General features: G+C 31.9%; 2 protein-coding genes across 3 annotated transcripts; one reads left to right on the forward strand and one right to left on the reverse strand.

Moving 5' to 3' along the window:
* Positions 1–8042: 8042 nt before the first annotated feature.
* Positions 8043–12271, forward strand: LOC112279337 (uncharacterized). 2 transcript variants are annotated; one of them, XM_024513685.3, is made up of 3 exons: positions 8043–11327; positions 11467–11569; positions 11850–12271. In XM_024513685.3, the coding sequence occupies exons 1-2, from the start codon at positions 8838–8840 to the stop codon at positions 11551–11553; spliced, it is 2577 nt and encodes an 858-aa protein (XP_024369453.1). In that variant the 5' UTR covers positions 8043–8837; the 3' UTR covers positions 11554–11569; positions 11850–12271. The 2 variants fall into 2 exon arrangements, with proteins under 2 accessions (XP_024369453.1, XP_024369452.1); XM_024513684.3 differs by having other exon boundaries at positions 8045–11327; positions 11793–12271.
* An 8478-nt stretch (positions 12272–20749) lies between these two features.
* Positions 20750–24681, reverse strand: LOC112280647 (uncharacterized). The gene is made up of 6 exons (XM_024516351.3): positions 24324–24681; positions 22667–22757; positions 22366–22481; positions 21872–21931; positions 21542–21607; positions 20750–21356 (listed from the first exon to the last, which is right to left on the reverse strand). Exons 1-6 carry the CDS (start codon positions 24378–24380, stop codon positions 21168–21170), a joined length of 579 nt encoding a protein of 192 aa, XP_024372119.1. The 5' UTR covers positions 24381–24681; the 3' UTR covers positions 20750–21167.
* Positions 24682–27680: the final 2999 nt, after the last annotated feature.

Consider the following 27680-nt stretch of genomic DNA (forward strand, 5'->3'; position numbering starts at 1 on the left):
TCAACGTGGGGAACCCCACGTTTGTGCTCGTCGTTCGTATTTGCCGTCGTCGTCGTCGTGTACGTCTACAGCTCCGTTCACACAGTTCGTTTTTTCCGTCTTCTTCGGCGGTGATGTCGGTGAGTCCAAACACAGCATTCTATTGTGAATGTCCAAGCCCATGCAACGATGTGGAATGCTTCTATCGAATGACACAGAAGAGAAGGAATCTGATCTCGACCAACGTTGAGCTAACAGCAGTTGTTGATTTCTTTTGCTTCCTGTGAGAGTTGGGTGAACGTTGTGCTGTAGCTGGAGATGCATTGTTCCATTGCTCAAGATCATGAAGAGGAACCATTAATCAGACTACTACTGGTTTGAGGGAGTAATGTAGACACAATCCACCTGTCTCATTTCTTCTTTGACACGTGGGGTTAGCCACGATGCAAAATAATATCTAGACTCATTAAATAGATGTGTTTTATTATTAATATTACTATTAAGACTTTCAGACTTTTATCTACATGATATTTAATTTGGACACAAATTACTTTTTTACAGAAATATTTGAATGTTTCATAAATAAAGTATGTACCATGGAAGTTGCTTTGGATGATATAGTTGATCTTAGATTGATTCTTTGTGGCAACATAGGCTTTAACTTATTTTATGTATCTGATTTGTTTAGTTAAGCCATGTGCTTTTAATACCCTATAATAAATTTGGCATTGGCTATTTTCAAATTATTTTATAATTTCATTTTGGTTTAGGCTATTTAAATATCTTCCTTTCCAATAGGCTATCAAGTGAAGGCAACACAATAAATGTTTTTAGACATGTCCACATTTTTCATTTACATGAGCAATAGTACTAAGTTTTTATTCTTTCTAATATCTAATTTGGGAAGTAGAATCTTAGTGGCATATTTTAAAAAATTTCACTTGTAATTTTTTTTTTGAGCTTTCATCTTAATTTACTGCCATCTATTTACAAAACATATTATAGTGCTATTTTATTTGCACACTATTAACTTAGTAATAACATAATATTTTATCCAAACTAATTAGCCAAGATATAATTATATTAAAAACTATTGTATTATATCTAATGACTAAACATATTATTGTGTATTAATCTAAACATTTAATAACTCATGTTACAAAATTTTACAAAACATATTATAGTGCTGATTTTATTTTATGTTATTTCATAAATAAAATATTTTATTTTATATATGATTAAAATATATCTTAATTTATAATTATAAGGTTTGATTAATAAAAACATAATATTTATAAAAATATTATTTTTTATTTTTTATTTTAATTTTTAATGATAATATTTTAATCTATCATTTTATGTAAGATAATTTTAAATTTTTTAAATTTTATTAAAAATCTGAATATCTAAGTTTTTTTTTAAAATGATAATAAAAAATATTTTAATATCTTTTAAAAATAAGATATATGGTATATTCATAAAAATATTTTATAAAATAAAATTTTTAGTATTAAATATATATATATATATATATATATATATATATATATATAGATTAAATAAAAAAATTGTGATATGATTTTTTTAAAATATACTGTAAGTCAAAACCATTATTTAATAGAATTTATATATTAACCATTTTCTTCAAAAATAAATAAAAAGTTAAGGTTTTTCTTTAGCCAAAATTAATGTTATGTTAATGTGAAAACTAACCTGGAAATGCTACAATGAAGACACAATAAAAGGAAGCTCTAGAGCAACAAAAGATCAATGCACATGTCTATTGGAAGGAACAACTTCAATTCTATGTTGGTAATAAGATATATTTACTTCTTTATTATATCAAGACTATTTGTTTTTGTGATAATTTGGATTATTGTAGACTAAAACCATTTCCTATTTTTGAACAAATCAATCCAATTGCTTGTGAATTATACCTACCAATATTATAATATGTAAAAACTAACTTGGAAATGCTTAAGGTATTTTATAGTAGAAGATAAACTACATTTGCAAGAAGCAAAGAATTTAATAATCTTATTAAAATATAAAGCAATCTTAAAGGTTTTTTTAAAAAATAAATAGATAATTTATTAAAAAATAAAAATAAAAATAAAAAATCATAAAAAATTTGTATAGCAATAATAAAAAAAAGATCCTTAAAAAATATTTGAAAAAAATCCTAAAGAAATAATAAAAGAACTCTAAAAAATTCTTAAATAAATCCTAAATATATTATAATCAAATTTAAAAAAAAAATAAATAATTATTATAAATCTTGAATAAATCTTTAAAAATATTAAAAAAAATCCTAAAAAATCTTAAATAAATCCTAAGTAAAATTCAAAAAATATTAATAAAATTCCAAAAATATTTCAAAAAATTCTAATAAAATCTTAAAAAATCTTTAAAATCCTAATGAATGCCAATCTAAAACCTAACCAACTATAACCAACTTAAAGTAGTCCTAAAACCTCAATAATTATTAATTAAATTATTAATCTTACTTGATATTTTGCACACATTGGAATCCTATAGTTAATCTTGAGACGGAAAAGTGTGTGTTTCACACTACTCAAGTTGACTTTTTAAGATACATCATTTCTAATGAAGGCCTTATGATGGATCCAAAGAAGGTCCAAACTATCATAGATTGGAAGATTCAAAAACAATAAAAGATGTGCAATGTTTTTTAGGCTTTGTAAATTATTACTGAATCTTTATCAAGAACTTTTCTCAAGTTGCAACTCCACTTATAAATTTGACTTGTAAAGACAAACTTGAGTAGAATAAAGAAGCCAAAACATCGTTTGTTGCTTTAAAGAAGGAATTTACTTCTGCACCAACTTTGTATTGTGTCAACTTTTTTAAAGCATTCTTTATAGAAATAGATGCATTAGACTTTGTTTTAGATGCAGTATTATCACAAATGGGCATAGATGACAAACTCCATCTAGTAGCTTTTTATTCTAAGAAATTTTTAGTAATTGAGATTAACTGTAAGATCTACAACAAAGAACTTCTTGTAATTGTGGATTCATTTGAAAAATGGCATCATTATCTAAAAGACACTTCAAGTCCAATCACAGTATATATAGATTAGAAGAACCTCAAGTATTTCATGTCGGCTTAAGTTTTAAATCATCATTAAGCCCATTGGAGCATGTCATTATCAAGATTTGATTTCAAAATCACATATTGACTTGAAAAACAATAAGATTTATTAGATGTTCTTTCTAAATGTTCTTATTTTGTACCAAAAGAATGAAATATATCTTTTGATCAATAAAGAAAAATCTTCTTGAAGCCAAAGCATTTTCATCTCCGAAGAATGAAATCAACATTGATTGTTGATTAAACCTTTTTCAAATAAATTCAATCAAGTATGTTCTTTGATTTTCTTATTTATAATATCAAGAATCTTTCTTCTAAATCTCATGATATTTCAAAGTTCTAGTTGAAGAACAATCTACTCTACTTTGAAGGATGCATATATGTTCTAGAAGGAGAAGCACATTTATGTATTCTTTAAGCGTGTCATGACTTTCCAACAACAGGACATTTTGGATATAATAAGACTTTAGAACTTATATCTAGAGATTTTTGGTCACTGCAAATATAGAAAGTGATAAAAGACTTTGTCCAATTATGTGATATTTATTCAAGATCAAAAACTCCTCATCATTGATCTTATGGACTTCTTCAACCATTGCCTATACCTAAACAACTATGGTCTTTTATTTCTATGGATTTTATTACAAATCTTTCAAGTTCAAGTTCATATGACTTTATATTCATAATCATAGATTGGTTCACCAAAATGGCATATTTTATATTACGTACAAAATCTATTTCAAGTAAAGAAACAATAAAGCTTTTTATTGAAAATATCTATCGCTATCATGAATTATGAAAGAATATTATATTAGATAGGAGGACTCAATTTGTATCAAGATTATAGAGAATCTTATTTAAAATTCTAAAGGTGGATATAAAGCTCTCTTCAACTTTTCATCTTCAAATTGATGGACAAACAAAATGGATGAATCAAATTTTAAAGCAGTATTTGAGGTATACCATCAACTATAATCAAGGTGATTGGATAACATTTTTGCCATTGACAGAGTTTGCATACAATAATTTGGTACATTCTTCTACTCAACAAACATCTTTTTTTGCCAATTATGGTAATCATCCACTAGTTGATACTTTTGATTATTTATAAGTTGATAATCCTACAGTAGAAGATTTAACAAATTGTTTGTCAGAGCTACATGCTACAATGAAGACACAATTAAAGGAAGCTCAAAAATAACAAAAGACCAATGTGGATGCCTATTGTAAGGAGCAACCACAATTCAATGTAGGTTACAAGGTATGATTATTTTGTCGCAATATCAAGACTACTTGTCCTTGTGATAAGTTGGACTATCGTAGATTAAGACTTTTTATTATTTGTGAATAAATCAATCATATTGCTTATCGATTATATCTATTGGAATATATGAAGATCTATCATGTATTTCATGTATCCCTTTTTGAGCCATATAAGATAGTAAATATCTTGAGAAGAAGACAAATGCCACCTCTTCTTATAGAAGTCGATAATAATGAAGAATATGAGGTGGAATTAGTCTTGGATTCAAGGCAATGCCAAAATAGTTTAGAATATCTTGTTTATTAGTGTGAACATGATATTAGCAAATACACATGGAAGCCATCAAAGAATCTTACAAATACAACAAAGAAGGTTGAGGCTTTCTATCAATGACATCCATCAAAATTAAAATGAAGAATTGTAAAGATCTATGAAAGATGATGATTGCTCCTTGTAAAACTCCTCCCTAGAAGGGAGGTAATGTCACAGACATATACATTTATTCTAATAGTTACTTATATGATTAGGTTGAAGTAGATAAATATAGATTAATTTCTTAAAGTCTTTTAGAGAAGCTCCTTACAACTTTTATAGATACGGTTTTGACTTTAGATGTGTTTGTAGGTTAGAAACTTGGTCAATAAGTTAATTATGTGTTGGTAGCTTGTGGAACAAGTTAATTCTGTGTAGTAGCTTGTGGAAGAAGCTAAATTTGTGGCGCATACATAGATAACTTGCCTTGCAAGTTAAAACATGTGGCTAGCAAAGTCAATACATGTTGGAGGTCTTATAGAATATTATCATGTAGCTCTTAGTTAGAGAGTATATATGGAGGCAAGAATGGAGCTTTTTTTACTCTTGTCAACCCCTTTTTAGTCCTTAGTCTTGTTGTTTTTGGCAATAGCCATTCTAGTTCAATATTATATCATCTTTGAATGACTTTCTAGTTCTTTTCAGTGACACAAGAGTGTATTGAGGATTTTCTTTCTTCAAGATTCATGTCCTTGAGAGTGTCACATAGCTAACTTGTTAACCAAGTTTCTAGCCTACCAATTAACAACAAATATATATGAAGTCAAAAAAATATCTATGAAGCTTTTAAGAAACTTTTTAAAAAGATATTATGAAATTAATCTACTTTTATTTACTTCTAATTAATCATATAGGTAATTTTGGAAGAAATATGTATGTCCATGACACCTAATTAGATTGTATATGGAAGCAAAAGTAATACCTTTCTCATTCTTATCAATGCCTTTTTTGCTCTTAGTCTTATTTCAAGAGTCTTTAATCTTCTTTTCTTAGGCAATAGTTATTTTAATTTTAATATTATACTATCTTTGAGTAATTATCTACAATTTTCTAATAACATAAGAATATATTAATTTTTTTGATTGTTTGTAATTCATATGTTATATATAAATTTTAAGTTAGAGGTTTTTTAAAACTTATTAGTTTATATAAGATTTATATATCTAATAATGTAAAAAATAATCTAATGATATAATTAAAAGTTGTAATCCATTAAAGTTTTTTACTTGAAATTTAGAATTTTTTAGAATTTTATTAGGATTTGATTAAAATTTGTTTGAATCTTTATTAAAGTTTATAAGGTTTAATTAGAACTTTTAAAGGTTTGTTAGTTTTTTTTAAAGAATTTCTTAAAGATTTAATGAAAGTTTCTAAAAAAAACTTAAGATTGATAAGATTTGAGATTTCAGATTCATAATTTGTAATTTTTTTTTGATTTAGTATTTAAAAAAAAATTAAGATTATCAAAAAAGTATCTCTAAATACTTTATTATTTATAGATTATAAAAAAATTAAAGATTTTGGATAATTTTCTTTTACATCTAAATATCTAGTATATTTCAAAGATATATTTTATATAACATTATAACATAATAAAATTAAGTATATTAAAGATTTTACATAAATTAATTAATCAAAATTTCAAATCATGTATTACAAAGATTTTAAAAGTATATATTTTTATTTTGATTATCATCTTTATTTAATAAATATTTTTTTTTCTAAAAATTATAAATTCTTGCTAAATGTTTGTTTTTAATAACTTATAGATATATTGCAACATTTACAATGTATTCAAATTTTAATAATCTTATAATTATTATATTTAATGCAAGTAATATTATTAATAATATCAACACAATTAAAGCATGTAAATAATTTGAAAGCAATAATTATTTTATTTATTAAAAAAAATAAAGATATTACCAAATTCTAAAGACATGATATAATTAACTTATTAATGTTATTTAAATATAACCATTCATTTATATAATAAATATAGGGCTATAATTTTTTTCATTAATTGTAATATGTATATATATATATATATATATATATATATTACAATAAATAGTATAAATTCTTTTATATGATAACTTGTATATTTTATTATATTTATTAAATATTATTTGAGAATTGAAGAAAATATAGAAAAGTGATTTTTTTAATTTTAATTTTTAATTCTATCAAAAACATATAAATGATTAATTAAACTTATTGAACATACAAGAGTTAATAAGGATATAATTGAAAAAAAAATATAGAAGTAAATAAAGAAAGTAGATTTTTACAAAAATATTTAGATTAATTATCAATAGATATTAATATGAAGATAATTGATAAATATAAGTTTTTAGAACAATAAACAATAGATAACATATTCTCAATATAAAATCTATTACATGATGTAATTTTCTAGGATAAAAAACAAAAACTATAGCATTATTTGAGCAAATATTAAATGGAGGGATACAAAGGCAAACTGAAGGTTGCTTTTAGGTTTGTCCAGTTTCATAATTAGTAACAAATAAAACAAAATCTCTAATAAGACCATACTTTTTCCATCGAGGACATCAATTGCTCATTTAATTACTACTTTACCTTGTATGGTCCACATTGGTTTTCTTCGAAGATTTACCAAATGAGATCTTCCTCATTTGATACTCATGGTCGTGTAGAAGTTCAACAAAAATTCAATAAATAATAAAATAAATTGAATCAATGCACATGTGAGAATCCATGTGATTGCACACGGGTGCCAGTGGTCCCCATATCACTAATGTTGTTAGTAATTACATGCGAAAAGTACGCTTTGAAAAACAAAAGTAAAAATCCTTTAAGAACTTTCCCTATGATATTGCCTTTCTCTCGCTCTTCAATGCAACTTGGGTGCAACCCCCTCAAGTCTCACATGTGGGTGAGTCCTTCTTTGATGCAACTTTGAGTCCTCCTTTTTCCTCCTTGTTGTTGCTGGTTTCATTCTCCACAAAATTATCAAAAATAATGATTCACTCGCCACCTTTATTAGGTTTTCAAAGGTTCATTGGCAAGACCATTACGCTCGGATAACCCCAATAAAATGTAGTTAATGAAAGCAGAACAAAGAAATGTGTTGTTATTGTCGTTCACATAACCACTTTCTCTATTAATAAACTCAGCATCTATCTGCAACGAGGGATCGACTCTTGATGCTGCTGCTCGGCCTCCTGCTACAGCAATCACTGTTAGCAACGCCGCACAGAAATCGCCGCGGCGTGCGTCTGCTGGTCCTTTCCAAGTTAGATCTTACACCTTTTTTCGGCACTGCTAGGGTGCCTGCAACATCGCCACGATGTTTCCATCCCTGCGCTTCGCTGTACTCTTGATTCGTAAACTATACACACCAGACTTCTTTTAATGTTTTCAGCCAATGCTGCCGCCGTGACTCAGGGGTCACCCATCTCAAGCACACAACCTGATTACCATCCACTTTGGTGCTCGGTGGGTTGTTGTAGTCACAATTTGCGGTTACTTGATCAGGTTGGTTGATGTAGTGCTGAGAATGTTAAATCGTCTACGGCATTGCAGAACTTGCTGGGGGTTCGTGGGCAGTAGTTTGCTGCAGTGGTAACAGGCACAATCTGATGAGTGTTGAGCAGAGCCGGTTTGCGAATGCTAGAGTGCGGACTCACCGTAGATCTTCTCAGGACAGCTTGAGATACCACTTGGAAGCCATGACACGTTTACTGTTTTTGTATTTGTGCGGCGTGCATGGTTGAAGGGAATGACATCGTGGCAGGCAGGGGCATTGGAATTTGACGGCGATGAGCTTGAGGAGACGTCAGAAAAGTCTCCTGGAGTAGGTTGGAGGTGTTTCAGAGGCGCTTTGTGCGAGTAAGAAAAGTGTTCTGGAAGTGATAGGGTTGCTCTTGTCATCACGTATTGCAAAAGGTACCAGAAGCTACGCTAGTGTGCTACCATATCACAAGGGAAGCCCGACTATCTATGAATAGCTCTTGTTACGACGCAGTAAGGTATCGGATTAAGGCAAGCAATGGCGGACTCATAGTGCAGTTAGTGACATTGGAAGCAAACGTCGAATAACGGGATTTCACGAAGAGGGTAGGGCTTCTGGCGTTCTGATCTCGAGGTTTTGCTTTGGTTGATGAATTCATGAACAAGTTCAAAGATGGATTCCCACTCTAGAAATTTAGGTGATATATTCCGAATTCCGCCCCCTTCTCCCTCTCGTCGTGATTACTCCCTTCGAAGTTGCACACCAAAGGATAGCAATACCGAAACAAGTCGTCCTCAGTCTCCCTGGAGTCCCTGTGACTTGCAGTTGCCTAGTCGGGAGGTAAATAGATTCAGCCTCTACGAATCAAATCCTCCAGCTCTTAATCGATCCACTTATTACAGCGGTCCACTTTCCACTCCACCGAAGGGGACAGACAGATCTTACTACAGTGGCCCTCTTCCAAGTCCAAGCCCTCTTCCATCTTACTTCAATAGTCCTTTACCTGGTTTCTCCACCACCACGACAGAGGCCTTCGAGTTCCTTACTGGAGCTAGGACTCACTTCCGGTGGTCATTCAGCGATGGTTCGGAATCACCGGAAGTAGAATTCAACCGCGAAATCAGTTTTAGAGAGGATAAGGCAGAGGCATGTGACCCAGTGGAAGGTAATGATGATACTGCGTCTTTAGAAGATGGACCATGTCCCTTGAATTCCTCGCCATCAGTGTCGAACATCGGTGAAGGATCAGAAAAGCAGATACCGAATGGAAGGGATCATGATTATGTACGCCATGAGTTTGGGATTGCTGACGAGGTTGCGCAGCACAAGGCTGACATGGGAAGGGCATCGCAGATCTGTGAGCTTACAGAACTAAACACACATACTGACGAAATATATGATTTGCAACATGTGGCTCGGAATGAAGACAAAGATTCGAAAGCCGCTGGAGTTACGATTGACCGCAAGCATAAACCATTTGGGTCCATTGCGTGGGACATCTTGGACGATGACAAGAATGAGATTGCAATTTCTCATTTGGCTATGGTGACTGTCCCTTTTAAGTGGGAGAAGACCCCTGGGAAGGTGCATTCACGGAATTCTTCGACTTCAACAGAATCATATGTCAATGAGATAAAGGTGAAGGACAGCAGTGTGGCCTTCAGTTTTGGAAGAGACCGCGGGTTTTATGGCGGCATTGAGAAGGGATCCGAGAAGGCAAGGAATAAACCATTAAATGAAGAAGTTGGTGCATCCGACGTTAACCTTGTTGCTCCGGCTATGAATGTTTTGGAATCATCAACTCCACCCCCGAAGCCTATACCCCAGAAAGCCCTTCGTTCCGCAGTGCCGTTTAAGTGGGAGAAAGAGCCTGGAAAAGCGAAATTCGAGGACAGGGCCATCCCTGAAGCAGTTTCGGCACTGTCATTGCCGCCAAGGCTCGTCTCTGCAGCTGTCAAACGAAACAGCTCGAGTGCGTCTGCGACATCCACCAAGAGTCGCAGCAAGTCGATCACATCAGGGATTCGAGTTCGGCCCGCCAATCGAAAATCTGCTAATGCAACAGAAGCCGACAGTTGCCGTCAATCGCAGGGGGAATCACTATCTCCTCCATCGACGCCGCTGGGAGTACTCTCGCGTCTCACTCTATCTACAACCTTTTCTTCTGGCCCATTAGATGGTAAAGCAAGGCCGAGTCATGCTTCAGGCAGAACCTCATTAGTCTCGAAATCAGGACCAATCACGCAGTTCGGGACACCGCAGTATGAAAGTGAGGAATTCTACTGCGAGGGTCGCTTAAACTCAGTCCGTTCCCCTACCAGCACACTATCTGGTCCTGATAGTGTCCCCTCGTGTAACTTTGACAAACGTAGCCACAAATATCCGAGTGTGACATGCTCACACTCATCGTCGGGCGTCTCGGCCGAGTTGTTAGAGTATTGGTCATACGTAACTCTACCCAGTTCTTCATCGCCATCAAGGCATCCTTCCAATGACTCCGAATCTCGTGCCTCCCCTCAAATGGTTTCTGTCGAAGACAGAGACGATGTCAAAACATCAAACAATGGAACACTGATCAAGCTGCGTAGGAAATCGCACACACAGTTGGCAAGTTCTAAGCCTCCAATGAGCCCTATCCGTTCCTCTCAAACTGCGCCTGCTTCGCCTTCGCGGACCGAAGAGGTAAATGGATACTCATCGCACTATGAGGAATTTTTCAACGGTAAAGGTAGCGGTTCATCCTCAACGTCTCCCTCGGAACTCGAGGACGAGCTCCCATGCGCCCAGGAGGAAGTATTGATAGATCTCGAACCCCCGACACGACTACCATACACGATTCCATCTCCTCTTGCTCAATGCGTCGTGGTGGAGTCTGAACCTCTTTCACCAACTCCAGTCGCCTCCAAATCCTCCGCTTGCTTGTCCAAATTACGATTCAAAAGTGGACGTGGATCAAACACGACGCCATGCTTGTGGGTGCAGAACTGCTCCTATAATGCAAAAACTAGATCAATTGGAGACAGTTACAAGTCTCCTGCTTACAAGGCCACATTGGAACTCTTGTCACCATTACCAAACCAGTCGAAGAAAGCCGAGTCGCACCAATCCAGAACCGTGAATGTTAGAAGCGGAAGCTCACGACGACGGCGCGTGCGCATTGTTGTATGTATCTATGCTCTTTCTTCATTTAGTTGCAATCATCTGTATTCTTCTTCCTCTGCCGGTGTGTTCAAGAAAGGAAATGTGCACACCATGTCTTTTAGACTGAACATATTTGGTACAATTCCTTTCATGTTGACAGGGGACTCTATGCAAGTCTCTGAAACATCTCCTTCAGAGGTGTACACAGTGCAGCTTTGGAAGGACACAGATCCACTGTTGTCATTGACAGTCTGTTCACGAAGGTACTTGTTCTCCACTCTTCAATCTCTATCGAAGCTCCATCCTACCATGATACAAATCCTCGACCATTTAAACTTTTTTGGATCGAAAATGCCGAGGTCTCAGAGTAGCCAGATCTGATGCTTTTTGTCGTCGCAGAGGGCCTAGGAACATCATGCATTTTTCAAATCTAGTTTGCGAGGTTCCGATCAGTGATACAATGACATCTTTTTGTGGATTTATCAGGAGTGAGAATGTGAGGACCTTGTGTTGTTGACTGACCGGAACACGGAGGCCTGGCAGAATCGATCACGGCGCATGGCGCACTGTTCCAGCGCCCTGCACATGAGACCTCGCATCACCACCAAACCCAAAGTGAGTATGCGGCGATCGATAGGAACCACATCGTTCGGATACTCATGTGGGTTTGCTAGTGATGCGAGGATAACTGTGGATGCTCATTTGCTGAACAAGCGGCGATACATCGGAACAACAACTGTGACATGTAACCCAATGGATTACTACACAAGTAGCAAGAATCAGATCTTCACCAAACAAACAAACTTGGTCGGATTAGAATTGTCCGCTTCAAGTGGAAGAGATCATGCTTTCAATTCCCTTGATGTTATGTATAATTCGCAGTGGTAAATGTACATGGTATGAAGCTATTTTCATTCTCTGTATGCTTTGATTGATTAAAGTAAAAGACTTTTCAACAATAATAATGTCCAACTTGGTACGTGATCAATATGTGCCGATTTTGTGGTGGAAGTGTTACATTGTACCATCGGCTTGTAGTGGAGATTTTCTGGGAAAAAGATAGTCTTAATTTAATATTGGTTTTTGTTCATTGAGTTAGTAATGATTGTGTAGTGAATCTTGGTTCAAAATATTATCCACTTTCTAAAATATGTAGTACGCCACATAATAGATAATAGTTATAATCTGTTCAGATAATATTTAAAAAAAAAATTCATGAACATCTTGTGGAAAAATGTAATATTTAGTTTATTATTATTATTATTATTATTTCTTTCTATCTACTATGTATGTATTAAAGATGATTTTTTTTAAAAAATAGAATTAAAATAAGTATAAACATAGAACTGTTAATGCCGTATAGTTTATTTAAAAAATAGAATAAAATATCACTATCTGTGAAGGTGAAATATCCATACAGAGATTACTAATATTCTGTATTTATATTAATGTAGTAAAAATGCAAGAAAGGTTGTGCAAAGACAAAGCATTCAATTCAATGTGTAGAAAAGCTTCAGGTAAAATTTGATTTGGTCCTGGTTTTTTTACTTGTTTTTGGGTAGTAACAATCAATTTGTAGTTGGGTACACTGCAACTGAATTTTTTTAAAATTAATGTAGAAATTCAGAAATTCCATAAAAATTTAATGAGACTTCACAAGTTAATGAATCAGTCAACACAATTATGTAACAAACATGGCAGACTTTCTATTCATAATTCTTTCAAAATGAGACACAAACACAACCCTTATAGTGTATGTATAGTGAGTGTATGTACCAACATGTTTCTATATATATATATACATTTGGAAAACATCAACATAACTCATACAAATAAAATCTTTAATATCCTTGTTGTATTATATTGGTGTTAGAGCTTTCCATTGAATATGATTTATTCTCTATGTAGTATAGGTTAAGTAAGATGCAAAGAATTTTAGCAGCCTTGCAATATAAAAAGATTGTGAATAAGTGTATAATATTGATCCTAATTAAAATATATCAATAATTTTAATTAATATGTACATCAGATCTTATATTTTATGAAGCTATAGAGTAAGATCATATTGAGTAAATACTCACACAAGTTTTAACTTGTAAGATAAGTTTCTTGTATGTGCACTACTTCATTAGATTGTACCACAAGCTATTTACATGTGTGATACAAAGCTAACTTGTTGGCCAAGTTTTTAACCTACCAATCAACTATAAATATGTATAAAATCAAATACATATCTATAAAGCTTTTAAGAAGCTTTGCCACAAGATAATATCAAATCCACCTACATTTATTTTCTACTTAATACTTCTTATCTACTTAAATATGTATGTCTATGACATTATTTTTCTTTCTAGAAACAAGTTTTGTAAAAAAATACCATCATATGTTGAAGAAGTCTAAAATGTGGTGAATTATATTTGCCAAATATTTTGATCTTTCTTCCTTTTAAAGGTGATTAATAGGTCCTTTCAGCTATCAATAGTATCTCATATTAAGGTGAGAAGACCACCTTGTTATTTCATTATTATTGAGACCTTGTAACTTCTTTCAAATAAAACATTTAGAATACCATCAAGAGTCATTTCTACCTTCAATAAAATCACCAAATATTGGAAGTTTCTTCAAAGGTTGTGATACTAAATAAGTTATATCTTGTCATTTATTTGAAGAAAAATATATTATTCTTAAAGATCTTTATTTCTATAATGTTGTCTTGAAAGCTATAACAATGATAATGTCTTTTTTAATAAGTTAACAAATAATAATTCTTAAATTAAATTTATTAGTTGTTGATTCTCTATCTTTTTAGTGTTATAAATGTATAGAAATTACAAATAAAGATAGAAGGTAAAATGATATATTCCTTGAATCTTGTTTATTTTATGGTAAATATTTGTTATTCTTTATGTTACATTTAATGGATGTTGTTGATGAAAAGCATCAATCTTCTTTGCTGAATTTATAAGATTCTTTGTTGGCTCCTATGTGTGTTTACATTTATCATATCTGTACCAATGAATAAGATATTCTAGCTTATTTTGGAGCTACCTTGAATCTAAGACTTCTTTTATTTCAAACTCTTGATTATTATCTACTTCTACAAGAAGAAATGATATTTGTCTTTTTTCAAGATATTCATTGTTTTATATAATTCAAGAAGACACATATAGAATACATAATGGATTTTTATAGACTTTGATAGATGTAATCAATAAGCAATCAGATCGATTTTTTTTTAAAATATTAAATGGTCAAACTCTATAGTAATCCAATTTGATATAAGGGTGATTAGTCTTAATATTGTGACAAAATAATCATATCTTATTACAAATATAGAATTAAGCTTACTCTTACTAATAAACATATGCATTGGTCTTTTCTCATTCTTGAGCTTCTTTTAATTATGCCTTCATAGTATGTATTTCTTACAATAAATTTGTCAAATCTTATGACTTAAGATTATTAACTTTTGTAAAGATAAAAGCATAAAGTTATGAATGATAATCATAATTAGCAAAAAAAAATTTATTGCATAGAAGAATGTACCATATTATTATAAGAAAATTCTACCAATAGCTAAAGAATTGTCTAATCATTATTAAAGTAAATAAGTAAAAATAAAGTTAAAATAAGTTATAATGTAGAAAATATTATCTTAGATAAATTGCTATTGGTTAAAGGATTGATTCTTGATATGTTGGAAGGCTAAGGAATAAGATACATGAATGTATAAAGGATCTTAAGAATATAGAAGATATACTAAAAGTATATCTTCATAGTAGATAAGATAACTATGGATAGTCTTAATAGAATGTTAAATGTATATATTAATGAAAGGATGGAAGTTGTCCATTAGGACAGTAGCCACTACCTATGAGTAACGAGTCTTAGAAGTAAGAGATATCTTATTCCATACTCTCTTTATGAATAACCTTGTTGATGCTATGTATTGGTGACTTCAAAGTTTTTTTTTTTTTTTTTTTTTTTTTTTTTTTTAATAGGTTATAAGTCCACTCATCTTTAATTGTGAATTTTGAAGTTCTTTGAAGTCTTTTTTATTATAAGAAATATATCTTATAGTTGTTACTGGTATTAAAATTTGATATCTTCTAAATTCTCTTTTGTATCTAATTATTGATGTAGTTTTATTCTTATTTATTGTTAAGTACATTCATTGTATTAGAAGGTATCAATCACCTTAGAATGATATTATAGAATACTAGCATTGTGTTTCTTTGCTGAGTTATATCATTGATGCACTAATATTGTACTTTTATGTATTGAATTTTTTAAGACATCTTCTTATAGTAATAAAAAGATATTTGTGAGATTAAAAGTATTCTTGTAAGAGTTGAGAGTGATTATAGTGTAAAATTACTAATTTACTTTCAAAAAAGGAATTTGGATTTTTAAGGCACTAATATCTTCTTGTTTATTTAAAAAACTTTATCTTCTCTTTTCTTGATTTACTTTGATACACCTTTTTATTAGTTATAGCTTCAAATGAATATGAGAACTTGATACTGATTGAAAATTTTAGACGTGACAATTTCTACTATTAGAAGAAAAAAATAGAGCTATTGTTAGCTTCATTGGACTTTGAGGAAATTATTAATGAAAGTGAAGAGCCTCCAAGCAATGATGCTGATGTCAAGGTGAAGAAAGAATAAAAAATTGTGAAAGAAAGGCTTTTGGTATGATTGTAATAAATCTTAATAATGCCAACTTTTCTCATGTAATTGTTTGTAATGTAGCAGTGAAAGCATGAAAGACTCTTTGCAATATCTATGAGAGTAGAAACCTTCCAATATTCTATGGACAAGGAGGAAGTTTTTTACAGTAAAGATGGAAGAAAGAAATGATCTTATGGCTCATATTAATAAGATAAAAGTACTTGCAAACCAATTAATAGTTGTTGACAAGCCAATTGATGATAAAGACATTGTATTGACATTACTCATGAATCTTTTAGAATCGTACAACTACTTCATTATGGTATTGGAGTCTATTAATATGAATGAGTTTACTATGAATTATGTAGCATCAAGACTAGTCTATGACATCACTAAGAAAAAAAAAGAAGCTTTAAAGTGATAATTTGGCTCTATTTTCAAGAGAAGGCAAATATAGCTATTCTTACCAATATGATAATTTAAAAAATAATATGAAATTTTTTATATTTATGAAAAACCAAGTCACTTTATAAAAAATTATTATAAGGTCAAGAAAGAAGATAGGAAGAATATAAACAATACTATTGATAGTTTTGGTAGAGATGATAATAATTTCATAGCTAGTGAAGGATCTTCTATAGCTGCCATATCCAAGTAGATTATAGATTTGGATGTTATTAAGCACTGACACCATATAAGTATTCATTTGATACTTATAAAATAATTTTAATAACAAATATTTGGTTGAAAGACAATGACATGATGCAAGACATTGGAATTGGCTATATTGTGGTAGAAATTGTTGTGAACGACCAAATAAAGAAGATCAAATTGAAGAAAGTTCCATAGGTACTAAAAATGAAGAAGAACCTTCTTTCAGTAAATTAACTTATATTACATGGTTGTAAGATTTAAATTAATATAGATAGATATTTTGTAAAGATATTAAATGGACAACATGTTGCCGAAGGCCTTAGAGATGGCAACCTCTACTTTATCAATTATAAGAAGGTGAATGGAATTGAAGTGGCAACATTTGTTGAGTTTTTATAAAATCAAGACAAATTGAAATTCGGCATCAACGTCATAGTTATTTGAATGCCAAAAGCATGAAAGAACTCCAATCCGTAGTAAGTGGCTTGGATCTTGGTTAATTCAAGCACAATGCCATGATACTTACTTGTAAAGGTTGTATTTAAGGCAATCAATGAAGGGCTTTATTTCCAAGATGAGTTGTAATATGTGCTAGAAAATTATTAAAAATTATATACTTTAATATTTGTGAATCAATAAAGATGCCATTAGTTGGAAGAATAAGGTACTTTACCACATTTATTGCTGATTTTTTTAAGAAAGATGTAGATTTATATCTTTAAAGTCAAGAGTGAGTATTTTTCAAGGTTTAAGGAATTTAAAGCACTTATAGAAAAGCAATGAGAGTGCAAGATTAAAATGTTACATACTGCCAATGGAAGTGAGTATATATCAAAGAATTTTGATGATTTTTTAAAGATTCAAGGCATTACAAGACAAATCTCTACTCCTTATACTCTACAACAAAATGGAGTTGTTGAAAGAGTAAATCACATCATTGTAGAGATGGTAAAAAGTATGCTCCAAGCACAAAACCTTGGCCATGAATATTTAGCAAAAGCTATGGTTACAACAATATATACAAGGAATAAGTATCCTGTAAGCGCATTCATATCAATGATTCTACAAGAAAGTTGGAATAACAAAAAACCTTGTATTTTATACATGAGGATTTTTAGATTCATTACTTGTATGAAAATACTTGATTGTATGAGGTCCAAACTTGATATTAAAGGTATAAAATATGTATTAAAATATGTATTAAAATTAATAAAAGGTAAATATAAAATTCTTTGAGATTTTTAAAAAATTTGAAAGATTAGATTGAAATTATTAAGGTTTAATTAGAATTTATATAGGATTCTATTAGAGTTTTTAAGACCTTTTTTGATGCAATTTCTAATTTATCTTCTACAGCCAAGTATTTGATGTATTATTAAGTAAGATAAGACATTATAAAATATTGTTGATAGCTCTATGAAGATATAAGTATAATTTTTTTATAAATAAATCATATTGTTACTATATAGTTACTTTATACAATAGATTGTTAAGAACTTCTTCAACTTCTACATTATTACTCCATTAATTAATTTTTTTTTAATATTATATATACTATTATTATCTAATATATAGAGATTGTAGTTTTGAAATTAGATAGGTATGATGCGTTTGGTGATTTTTATAGACCTTCAAGTTGGCAAGTTGGATATTGGTTCAATTTAGATTTGAGATAAAAGAATATCATGATGTAGTGTATTTAGAATAAGTTGATGTTCTATATTTTTATGAAATGTATCATTATATGCTAATTTATTCTTGAGTTTGTCTTTAGTTTGGATATTTACTTGTATTTGTTTCTCTAACTCTAGAGCCAATGCAAATATATCAATGAAAGATAATAAATTATCAAAAAAATTGAGAGTTGTTTGTGAGAAAGAAAAGTCCTCCGACTAGTTCTAAAAGAATGTCACATTTAATATAATGAGGATTCTTTTTTGAAGATGGTCATAATATCAATATCCATTTGTAGAGACACCATAGGCAAAAAGTACACATTTTATAGCCTTTACTTGAAGTTTGTAATTGAGTTCTTTTGAAATGTATACATATGATATGCATCTAAGAATGCAAATGTAACAAGGTCTAGTTTCTTATTATAGAGCATTTCAAAGGATGTTTTATTGATGAATGTGTACGTGGAATATTGATTAAGAACATATGTTGCAATTCAGATGGTTTTAAGCCATAGAAAGAATAGGAATTTTTCATAACAAGAGATGATGTACACAACCTCCAAAAGAATGTACTTCTACTTAGCAAAGCCGTTTTGGTGGAGAATAGATGGAGTTTTAAGTTGTCATCTTATATCTTATGTGAAGTAAAATTCCAAAGAAATAAATAGAGAAATATTTGCTACTTTGGTCACTTTATAAGCATAAGATTCTAAGCTTGAATTTTTTTTTGATTATTTATTTAAAAAATTAGAAGTACAAAAATATCTTCTTTTTTTAATTAAAAAGTAAAATATGTAAATCAAGTAAAGTCATCAATAAATACGAGGATATATTTGCCCTTAGAAGTTAATGTTAACAATCTATAAAGGTTAGTGTGGAGGAATTTATGTGGCCAACTAGTAGTAGATTGAGTTTTTTTTTTTTTTTTTGAATCCTCTCTTTAAGTTTTTTGCCCAAAATACAAGAAAAACATCTATGTTTATAAATCATAGTGATGGAATTCTTATGGACAACTACTATACGTTCTGTGGTAGATTGATTGATATTTTAGATAACTAAAGTATTTGTGCAAGAGATCATTGCGATCCTTGGAGGTATGGTTTACTTTATGAAAAAGAGGTTATACAAGTATATATAAACTATCTTGTAAATATAAAAGATCGTGAATTTAGGATTCCTAGTACTTGTAGTAAGCTAGTTTTAGGTGTTGAGAGTGCAATTGCTATAGAGTAGGATATGCCTTTGATTCATCCATACTTATTTTGAAATTTGCAATAGGTGGAGTTGATGTGATATTTTTAAGTAAAGATGAAGAGGTAGATATTTCACTTGTGTAAGTGGTTGAAAATAGCTTCGTAGCATGTGAGAGAGTTGGAAGCTTGATCTTTGATATACATGCATTGGCATACTGTCTAACATCAATAATACCATTGATATTGGATATATATATATATATATATATATATATATATTCTATAATCCATTAGATAATGGTTGTGCAAGCTACTTTAGCACAATTGCTACAATGACATATTTTTTGCTTTAATACATATGTGAATAATTTTTTAATGGATACATAGACATTGCAATAATCACAAAGTTCATTGCCAATGAGGTTGCAGGGGTGCCAACAAAGATGATTGTACTTGCAAGCAATGTAGTAGTTTCATCCAATACAAGTATTGTGGACATTGTTGAAGAATACATTGCATCTAAGAAATGACATGCCATAGTTGTAGAATCTAACATTTGGTTTTAGAGTCTATATAGACTATTATACAATTCTTGTATTATGTATAGGATATATGACGGTATTTGTTAATCATATAAGCTAAATAAGAATGTTAAATTAAATCTAGCATTAGCTACTTTTTTCACAAAGATGAGATTTTTTCTTAGATGTGGTACATACAAAACATTGGTCAAAGTTTTACTATCAATAGTGGCAATTCTTTTACAAAAAATTGAGAGTGTTGCACCATTGGTAGTGATATTGCCATTAGATGTAATTAGCTTAAAACTAGTTAAAAGTTCTTGTTTTTTAGTCATGTGGTTGAACACAATACAATTATAGTACCAAGGTATGGCACAATGTTCTATGTTTGCTATAAAGGGTTCTTGAAAGATATCATGATACTTATCATACATTTCAATGAAATAGGCTTGTACATAAGTATGTTAATTAGTTGTTATTACTAATTAACATATTGTATATTGCTCCATATACAAAAGCAATAGCTTTTGTAAGACAATGTTCAACTATTGATTAATTGTGATAAATGTTCTAAATATAATACATTTCATCAAAATGATGTTCTCAAAATTGCTTGCATTTTAAAATGAAATGTTACCTGACAGACCAACTCTAATTTGACTTGGATGCACATTTTAATATTGTATCATGAACCCATACCAATCAGGTCAACCTGATAAAAGGCTATGGACAAAGCAGTGAAGACTAAATTTAGAGGATAATACATACTCCTAGCTCGATGTTCTGTGCAATTTTTCCACAAAAGAATCATTTGGGAACGTGGAAATACAACACAGCCCAACAGGAAAAAGGAAGTGATTGTCCTCTAACTGGTGGCAAGAGCAGCAGTGAACGTCCCACAAAGCGAACCAAGCAGAAAGATGCTGCGAAGTAAGAACCCCTAAAGAATCGCAACGAATCTTCACAAATATTGCTGCAGATGGTCTAAGCCTAGAGTGCCAAATATTTAACTAAAATTTGATATCTCTCAACACATAAAATGTAGACTAATAGATTTAGCACCAGCCACTAATTACAAGGGCAAATAAAATTTGAACACAATGTCCCTCCTCCGCAAGGATAAGTTAACTAACTAACGAAAACGTCAAGCAGCCTTTACAGAGGTAGAAATCCCAGCTGCTTGCATCTGTTTTAATGTGGTGGCGAGCCAGTCGAGCCCCTCGTACAAGCCTTCACCTTTGGGAGCACATGTGCCTTGAATTTGCCATCTTCGATTCTTGAGATTAAAGAGCTCGAATTGTTCACAGACCTCTGCAGTGCTCAAAGCTCCTTTCTGCAACCAATCAGCACCAGCAAAGTTAAGAACCTATATAATGGTTGTGGGGCAGTGCTTGGAGAAGCGATTTGTGACAGGACGTACCAAATTCACTTTAAGTCAAAAGAAAACGTCACACAGAAGACAATCGCCAATGCAGTGATTCTACCATCATTCAATCACATCGAAGCTTATGAACTTACCATATCTTGTTTGTTTGCAAATACAAGAATTGCACTATTCCTCATCAGTGGATCATTTATGATTTGCTGCATCACAAATTAAAACATGCAAAATAGCATAGCTATCTAAGTAAGATGTCGCGCGATACGATCACTGTTTGAAAAGTATGAAAAGGGGTCTCTAGAGGCTGCTGCATCTAGCTGATTAAATCAACAATATGAGCAGATAATAAGTCAGCATGAATTCTGAGCTGCATTGAAAACTAAAAAGTGAAACGACCAATAATTGGTTTCTGTTACGCTCAAACACTTAACAGGATAATAAACCAGAAGCAGAAAATCACTTGATACCTGAAATTCAGTCGCTGCCTTGCCAATTCGTTCTCTATCACATGAATCAACAACATAGATCTGGGAAAACCAGCAGAACTCACACATAAGTAGCATGCTCAAACAACGCTTGAAACCCTTCAACTACTTCTCCAAACAATTCAACTGACATCAAAGCTTTATAAGAAACTCCTGGAGCTTCATGCATCTGTTTCAATTCTTACATAAGCATCATTTTCAGCGACAGCCACTCTATACGAACTGATATCAACCAACCTTAACTCCCCTAGATCCACATCCAGGATATGTTCAAGTAAATCCACTTCACCAAAATGTAGAGAAACCCATTACAGACCAACTCGTATAATTTAGTACCATTTTTTTACCTGACAGGTAGAGAGCTGCAACGTAAGCGTAATCTAGCGTTAGAATTGTGCTCACAACAATCTATAGTAAAATTAATATCCATACAATGATGATTACTTGAGAGATGATATCCAATGAAGATAATTTACCAAACCATCAGTGTTGTTGAAATAATGCCGCCACAGAGGCCGCAATTTCTCTTGACCTCCAACATCCCACACTGTAAACTCGACGTTCTTGTACTGAACTTTCTCCACATTGAACCCTGAATATTGCATAACCACAACAACTTAACAAATGACATCCTCGAAAGCAAATTCACCAGCACTCGACACAGAATAATACATCAAACAAAACACCGTCAAATAAGCAAATACATCAAATAAGCAGAAACGAAGAGGGGCTCTTTCAAATACAAAAGGATCAACTGGAAGTGTTAAGTCAAGCTACCAATGGTAGGAACGGTGGATAGAATCTCCCCGATATGAAGCTTATAGAGAATGGTAGTTTTGCCTGCCGCGTCCAATCCAAGCATCACCACCTGCCAGATACATGAGACACGAACCATTTTATTCCCCGTGTAAATCTCTATCATCAACATCCTGAAGCTTTGAATGTTACTTCAAAAGGTCAACTAGAAGCTTCGATTGTCACGCTGAAAGTGAAGAAAGTATCTAAATAAGAACAGCATTATTCAATAAACAGGATAGTTCAGTAGCAGCATAGTAACCTAGGGTTTATAAGCAAAGAAACTTAGACATTACATTGTGCAGATGACCTAGATATGATTTACAGGGTAATTTTCAGTGCTCTGAAGTTCAATATACATCTTACAAGAGCTTAAAGTGAAAGCTAGTTCATTGCACTCAAGAACCCGGAGCACTAAGCTTCAGCCATTTGAATTATGAGTCTCGACTCTCAAATTCAGACTAGAAGCTGTGTAGTAATCAAATATTAAATTAAAACCAATAAAACAAATGTAAACGGGTAGAATAGATCCACAGGATATGTAAGAAATACAAACAACCATCTCGCCCAAATCAAAATTTGAAATTCCAAATTCAAAGTAAACCATCCACCTCTGTCTGAGAAAGCTAACTCGAGGAGTTGTGACAGTCAATTAACGAATATTGCGTCAATGCAAAAAAATGATACATCTTGGACACCATTGCTTAAGAATTTCTCAGCTTCTGCGATCATTATTCCTCTTCTGATTCCATCAACCGTTGCTGGGAAGAAAAAAAAAATGGAAAAAGTAATCCTCTGCTGACGAACAGAATATCCAACTAAGTGTGGACTGATTCACTACATGCAGCAGCATTACGTATCAGTTCCTGTAATCCTCAATGTGGAATTGCAAAGGTTACACAAGGATACGACGAGAAAATCGTCTCAAGTGGCTGCACGTGAAACATACCAAGGGTATTGAATAGTCATCCAAATCCTGCGCTAGATGAACTGATGGCATAAACACATGAACACTGCCACGCAGAACTGCCTGACTACAACGCCCTCGCCACCGACTAACAACTCCGACAGTGCTATTGCTGTATAACCACAGTTTGTACTTACGGTCCCGGCCCAAGATATATGTGTGAGTCAAAATTAGGGTTAATCGACACAATAACCCATCACCTTCCACCGTGACTGGTGAAACTCAAAGTCAGTTTGCACGATGGGCTGATAAGTTTCTAGACTACTCCAAAGAAATAAGTGATAATCGCCGCCAAAATCAAATACATTCGCGATTTATAACAGACCCTTCGAACCCATGTCATTTTGAGCCAGCGGGATAGCTTCTCAGCTCAAACAGCAGCCGCAACCTTAACTCTAAATTACCCCAAGATAACCCCTCGCTCTTATCAAGGCACGGATGCACACCCTGGAAAAACACCCTAGAAATAAAGATCTTAAAACTATACCCACTTCACAAACACCAATCTCCTCGGGATTTTTTATTTTTTTATTTATTATTTAAATAACCAGGATACCTTCAGCCCCCATCACGAGAGGAACAGCAACAACCCACGAACCAAGACAACAAACAAGTATTCACCACAGACGCCAACAATCACCGCGATACGGAGTTCGGCAGATATGAACGTACCCGCATCTCCTTGTTGCCGAAGATGGAGTCAAAGAGCTTGCGGAAAGTGTTCCCCATAGCCTCGAGCTACCCCAGGAACGAGCAGTAGCACTCAAGCACGCCTAGAGCGCAGAAACAGCACACGCGTGATCCAAATCGGAAAACTTCGACTGGAGAGGCAGAAATCAGAGGTGGGTAGTGGGGAGGAAGAGGGACCCAGAGAGGAGGAAGGAGCAGCAGTGAGGAGGAGGAGTCATGGCTAACGAGGCGTGTGCGCACGAATGGATCCACCGTGCTTCCTCAGCAGCAGCAGATGTTGACGGCGAAGCCGACGACAAAGCATGAACCCTGGCCTGCGTTGCTGCGTTGCTGCGTTCCTGCACCTCAACTCAACTCTCAACCCACCTCACCTCTCTTCATCAGAGGCAAAACCAAACCAAGCCAACTCTGCTTCGGAACGCACCGCGATCCCACACGGCGGGGCGTGGCGGGACTTCACTGACCTGACCAGACCTGACCAGACCTGACCTGGGGGCTTGGGCTTGGCATGGGCCTGTCTGGCTTGGGTGACGTGGCCATTGCTGCTGCTGCTGCGGGGAGTGATGGACGAGGGAGTGAGGGACGGAGTGAGGGAGTGCCCCCCACTCCAAGTCTGGCTGAGCGGCGTCTTCATGTTCTCCACCCTTCTCTGCCTTTGTTGCTGTGCTTGCTTACAGCATTCTTGCCATGCCCATCTCCCTACCATGCTTGCTTTCTCTTGGCTTTGCGATGGATGCTGCATTTTGCTTTTTGTAATTCTGGTGGTTTCTCTTTGTTTGCTGTCTGTGTCTGTTTGAAAGAGATGTTTCTCTTTCTTCTTTTTTACCTAAAGCTGTGTGGTTTAGTTTCATTGCTGATTTTTATTTTTATTTTTTTAAAAAAATGTTCGGTTTTAGTGGATTTGATGGTGTTGAGTCGATGAGGTTGGAGAGGGTATAAAAATGGCTTTGTGGATTTTAGAAAACTATATACATTATTAGATTATAAAAGAAAACAAAAGAGTTAACTTTCTTGCTTTTAATTATAATAGTAATATTATGTTATATATTTTAAAGTCCTAGTTAATTATTTAAGGGGGGTATTTATTAAGGAAATTTATTATAGCAAAGTCCAAAAATATAATATATTAATATATCATTGAATAAAGAAGAAAGTAGAGATAGAAGAAATAATTATGAGATAAAAAAGATTAAAATGAATATTGCCAAATATAAAGAGATTGTGGAGTTTTGAATTAAGATTAGAACACAAAAAAGATGTTGATAAAATTGAGGATGGTCTAAGTCTTGCTTCTATATATATATATATATATATATATAAGTTATAAAGGTTTTGTAGAAGTTTTCTAGGGACCACAAGGCTTGTAGTCTAAAAATCTAGTTGTAGATTTTATAATTGGAGTCACGTGCATGTATGTTTTTAATATTAGTTCTCAAAAGTAAGAAATTTGTAGCACAATTGTCAATAGTTATATGATATATATATATATATATATATATATATATATATATATATATAAATATAAAAGACTATATACCTAATCAGTATCTAAGAAACTTCTTCAAAACTTCTTAAGAAAGATATTATCTTTCAAACATGTTTCTACCTACTTCTACTTACTTCTATTTATTCCTATTTATTTAAGTGATACAAGCATTTTTTACATAATTCTTCTTGTAGGTAGTATATTTTATATAGAGTGGTCAAAATAATTTCATGAAGTTGAAGATTTGTAAAAAAGTATTAGCAACAAAATCCAATTTGTGTACTCTATGAAGGTGGTTGACATGTCTTTCTAACCATTGATAATATTCTATACTAGGGCAAAAAGATTTTTTTTTTCACTTAATCATTATTGAAGACTTCATAAATATCTTCAAACAACACATTTTACATTCTTTAAAGTATAATATCCAACTCTAGTAATATCACTAAGCATTGATAGTATCTATTAAGATTATAGTATCAATTGCATAATATCATGCCATCTATTCATGGAAAAGAGATGTCTCTCTTGAAGATCTTCATCTTAATTGTCACATTGTCTAAGTAAAAATAATATAAGTCCTTCACGTCCTTCACATAGCAATTTCGCAAATAACAACTCTCAAGATGAGAATAATGGTTGTTGATTCTCCATATTTATTAAGAACTTCTATAAGTCAATTCTAAAACTTATTTCTTCTTGATTAATACTATTGTATTAAATATATATATATATATATATATATATATATATATATATATATATATATATATATATATAAATATTATCAATAAAAATCAACAACAAGCTCTTATCCTAAAACTTGTAAGATTCTCAAAGACCTTCTGTGTATATTTTTTAAATCATATCTACATCAATGTACTAGATAATCTATCTAATTTTGGTATTTTCTTGAATGTAAGACTTTTTTAACTTCAAACTTTAATTATTAATTATTTCAATAAAATATGGTAATAATTGTTTTATTCTTAATATGTTAATTATAGTGTAAGGATCAATAAGAGACTTCTTGAATTTATGATGGATCTTTATTGGTTGCAGTAATTCTAATTAATATGTAATTAGATTTATGTATTTTTAGATAATAAATAAGCAAAGCCTTCAATAATCCATCTTCTTATAATGTTGATTGGACTTGCTATTATGACAAAGTAATCACACCTTATCACTAATTTTAAATATATATTGATATTTTTTAAAAACATCAATATTAGATTTTTGTTATTTTTAAGAAACTTTTAATTATAATTTTATTGTTATGTAAAGCTTTATCAATCTCCTTAACAAAATCTTCTATTATTTGATTTTTAATTTTAAAAAAATAAAAATATCATATTATATATAACAATCATAATTAGAAAAAAATTATAGATTTTTAAACATAAGGATGTATTATATTATTATATAGAAATTGCTCTAAAGACAAGAAAGTTATCCAATTGTCTTAGTGATAGTTTATAGTACTCTAATTATTAATTTACACGGTGAGTATGTCTAATAATTTAAAGTTAAAAATCCAAAGGTAATTTAACATCAATCTTTAATAAGTTGCAAAAATTCTTCTAAAAACTTGATGTACATTGAAGTCCACAATCAAATATAATATCATATAGAAGTCTATGATATCAATAGATGTTATCAAATAAAAGTTTGGTTGATTTTTCACCCATAATAGTTTTTTTATAAGATATAAATTATATCTTTTTGGATAAATAATCTTCTATTAAAAAAATAGCCTCATAAAATTTGAAATTAGAAGATTTGTCATGAAGTCTATTAAAATAAATAATTTATTTTGTTTTAAAATAGGTAGAGATTGTAAAAATCCATAG

The sequence above is a fragment of the Physcomitrium patens genome, chromosome 3 (assembly GCF_059467195.1).
Source record: "Physcomitrium patens ecotype Gransden chromosome 3, ASM5946719v1, whole genome shotgun sequence".
Taxonomy (NCBI): domain Eukaryota; kingdom Viridiplantae; phylum Streptophyta; class Bryopsida; order Funariales; family Funariaceae; genus Physcomitrium; species Physcomitrium patens.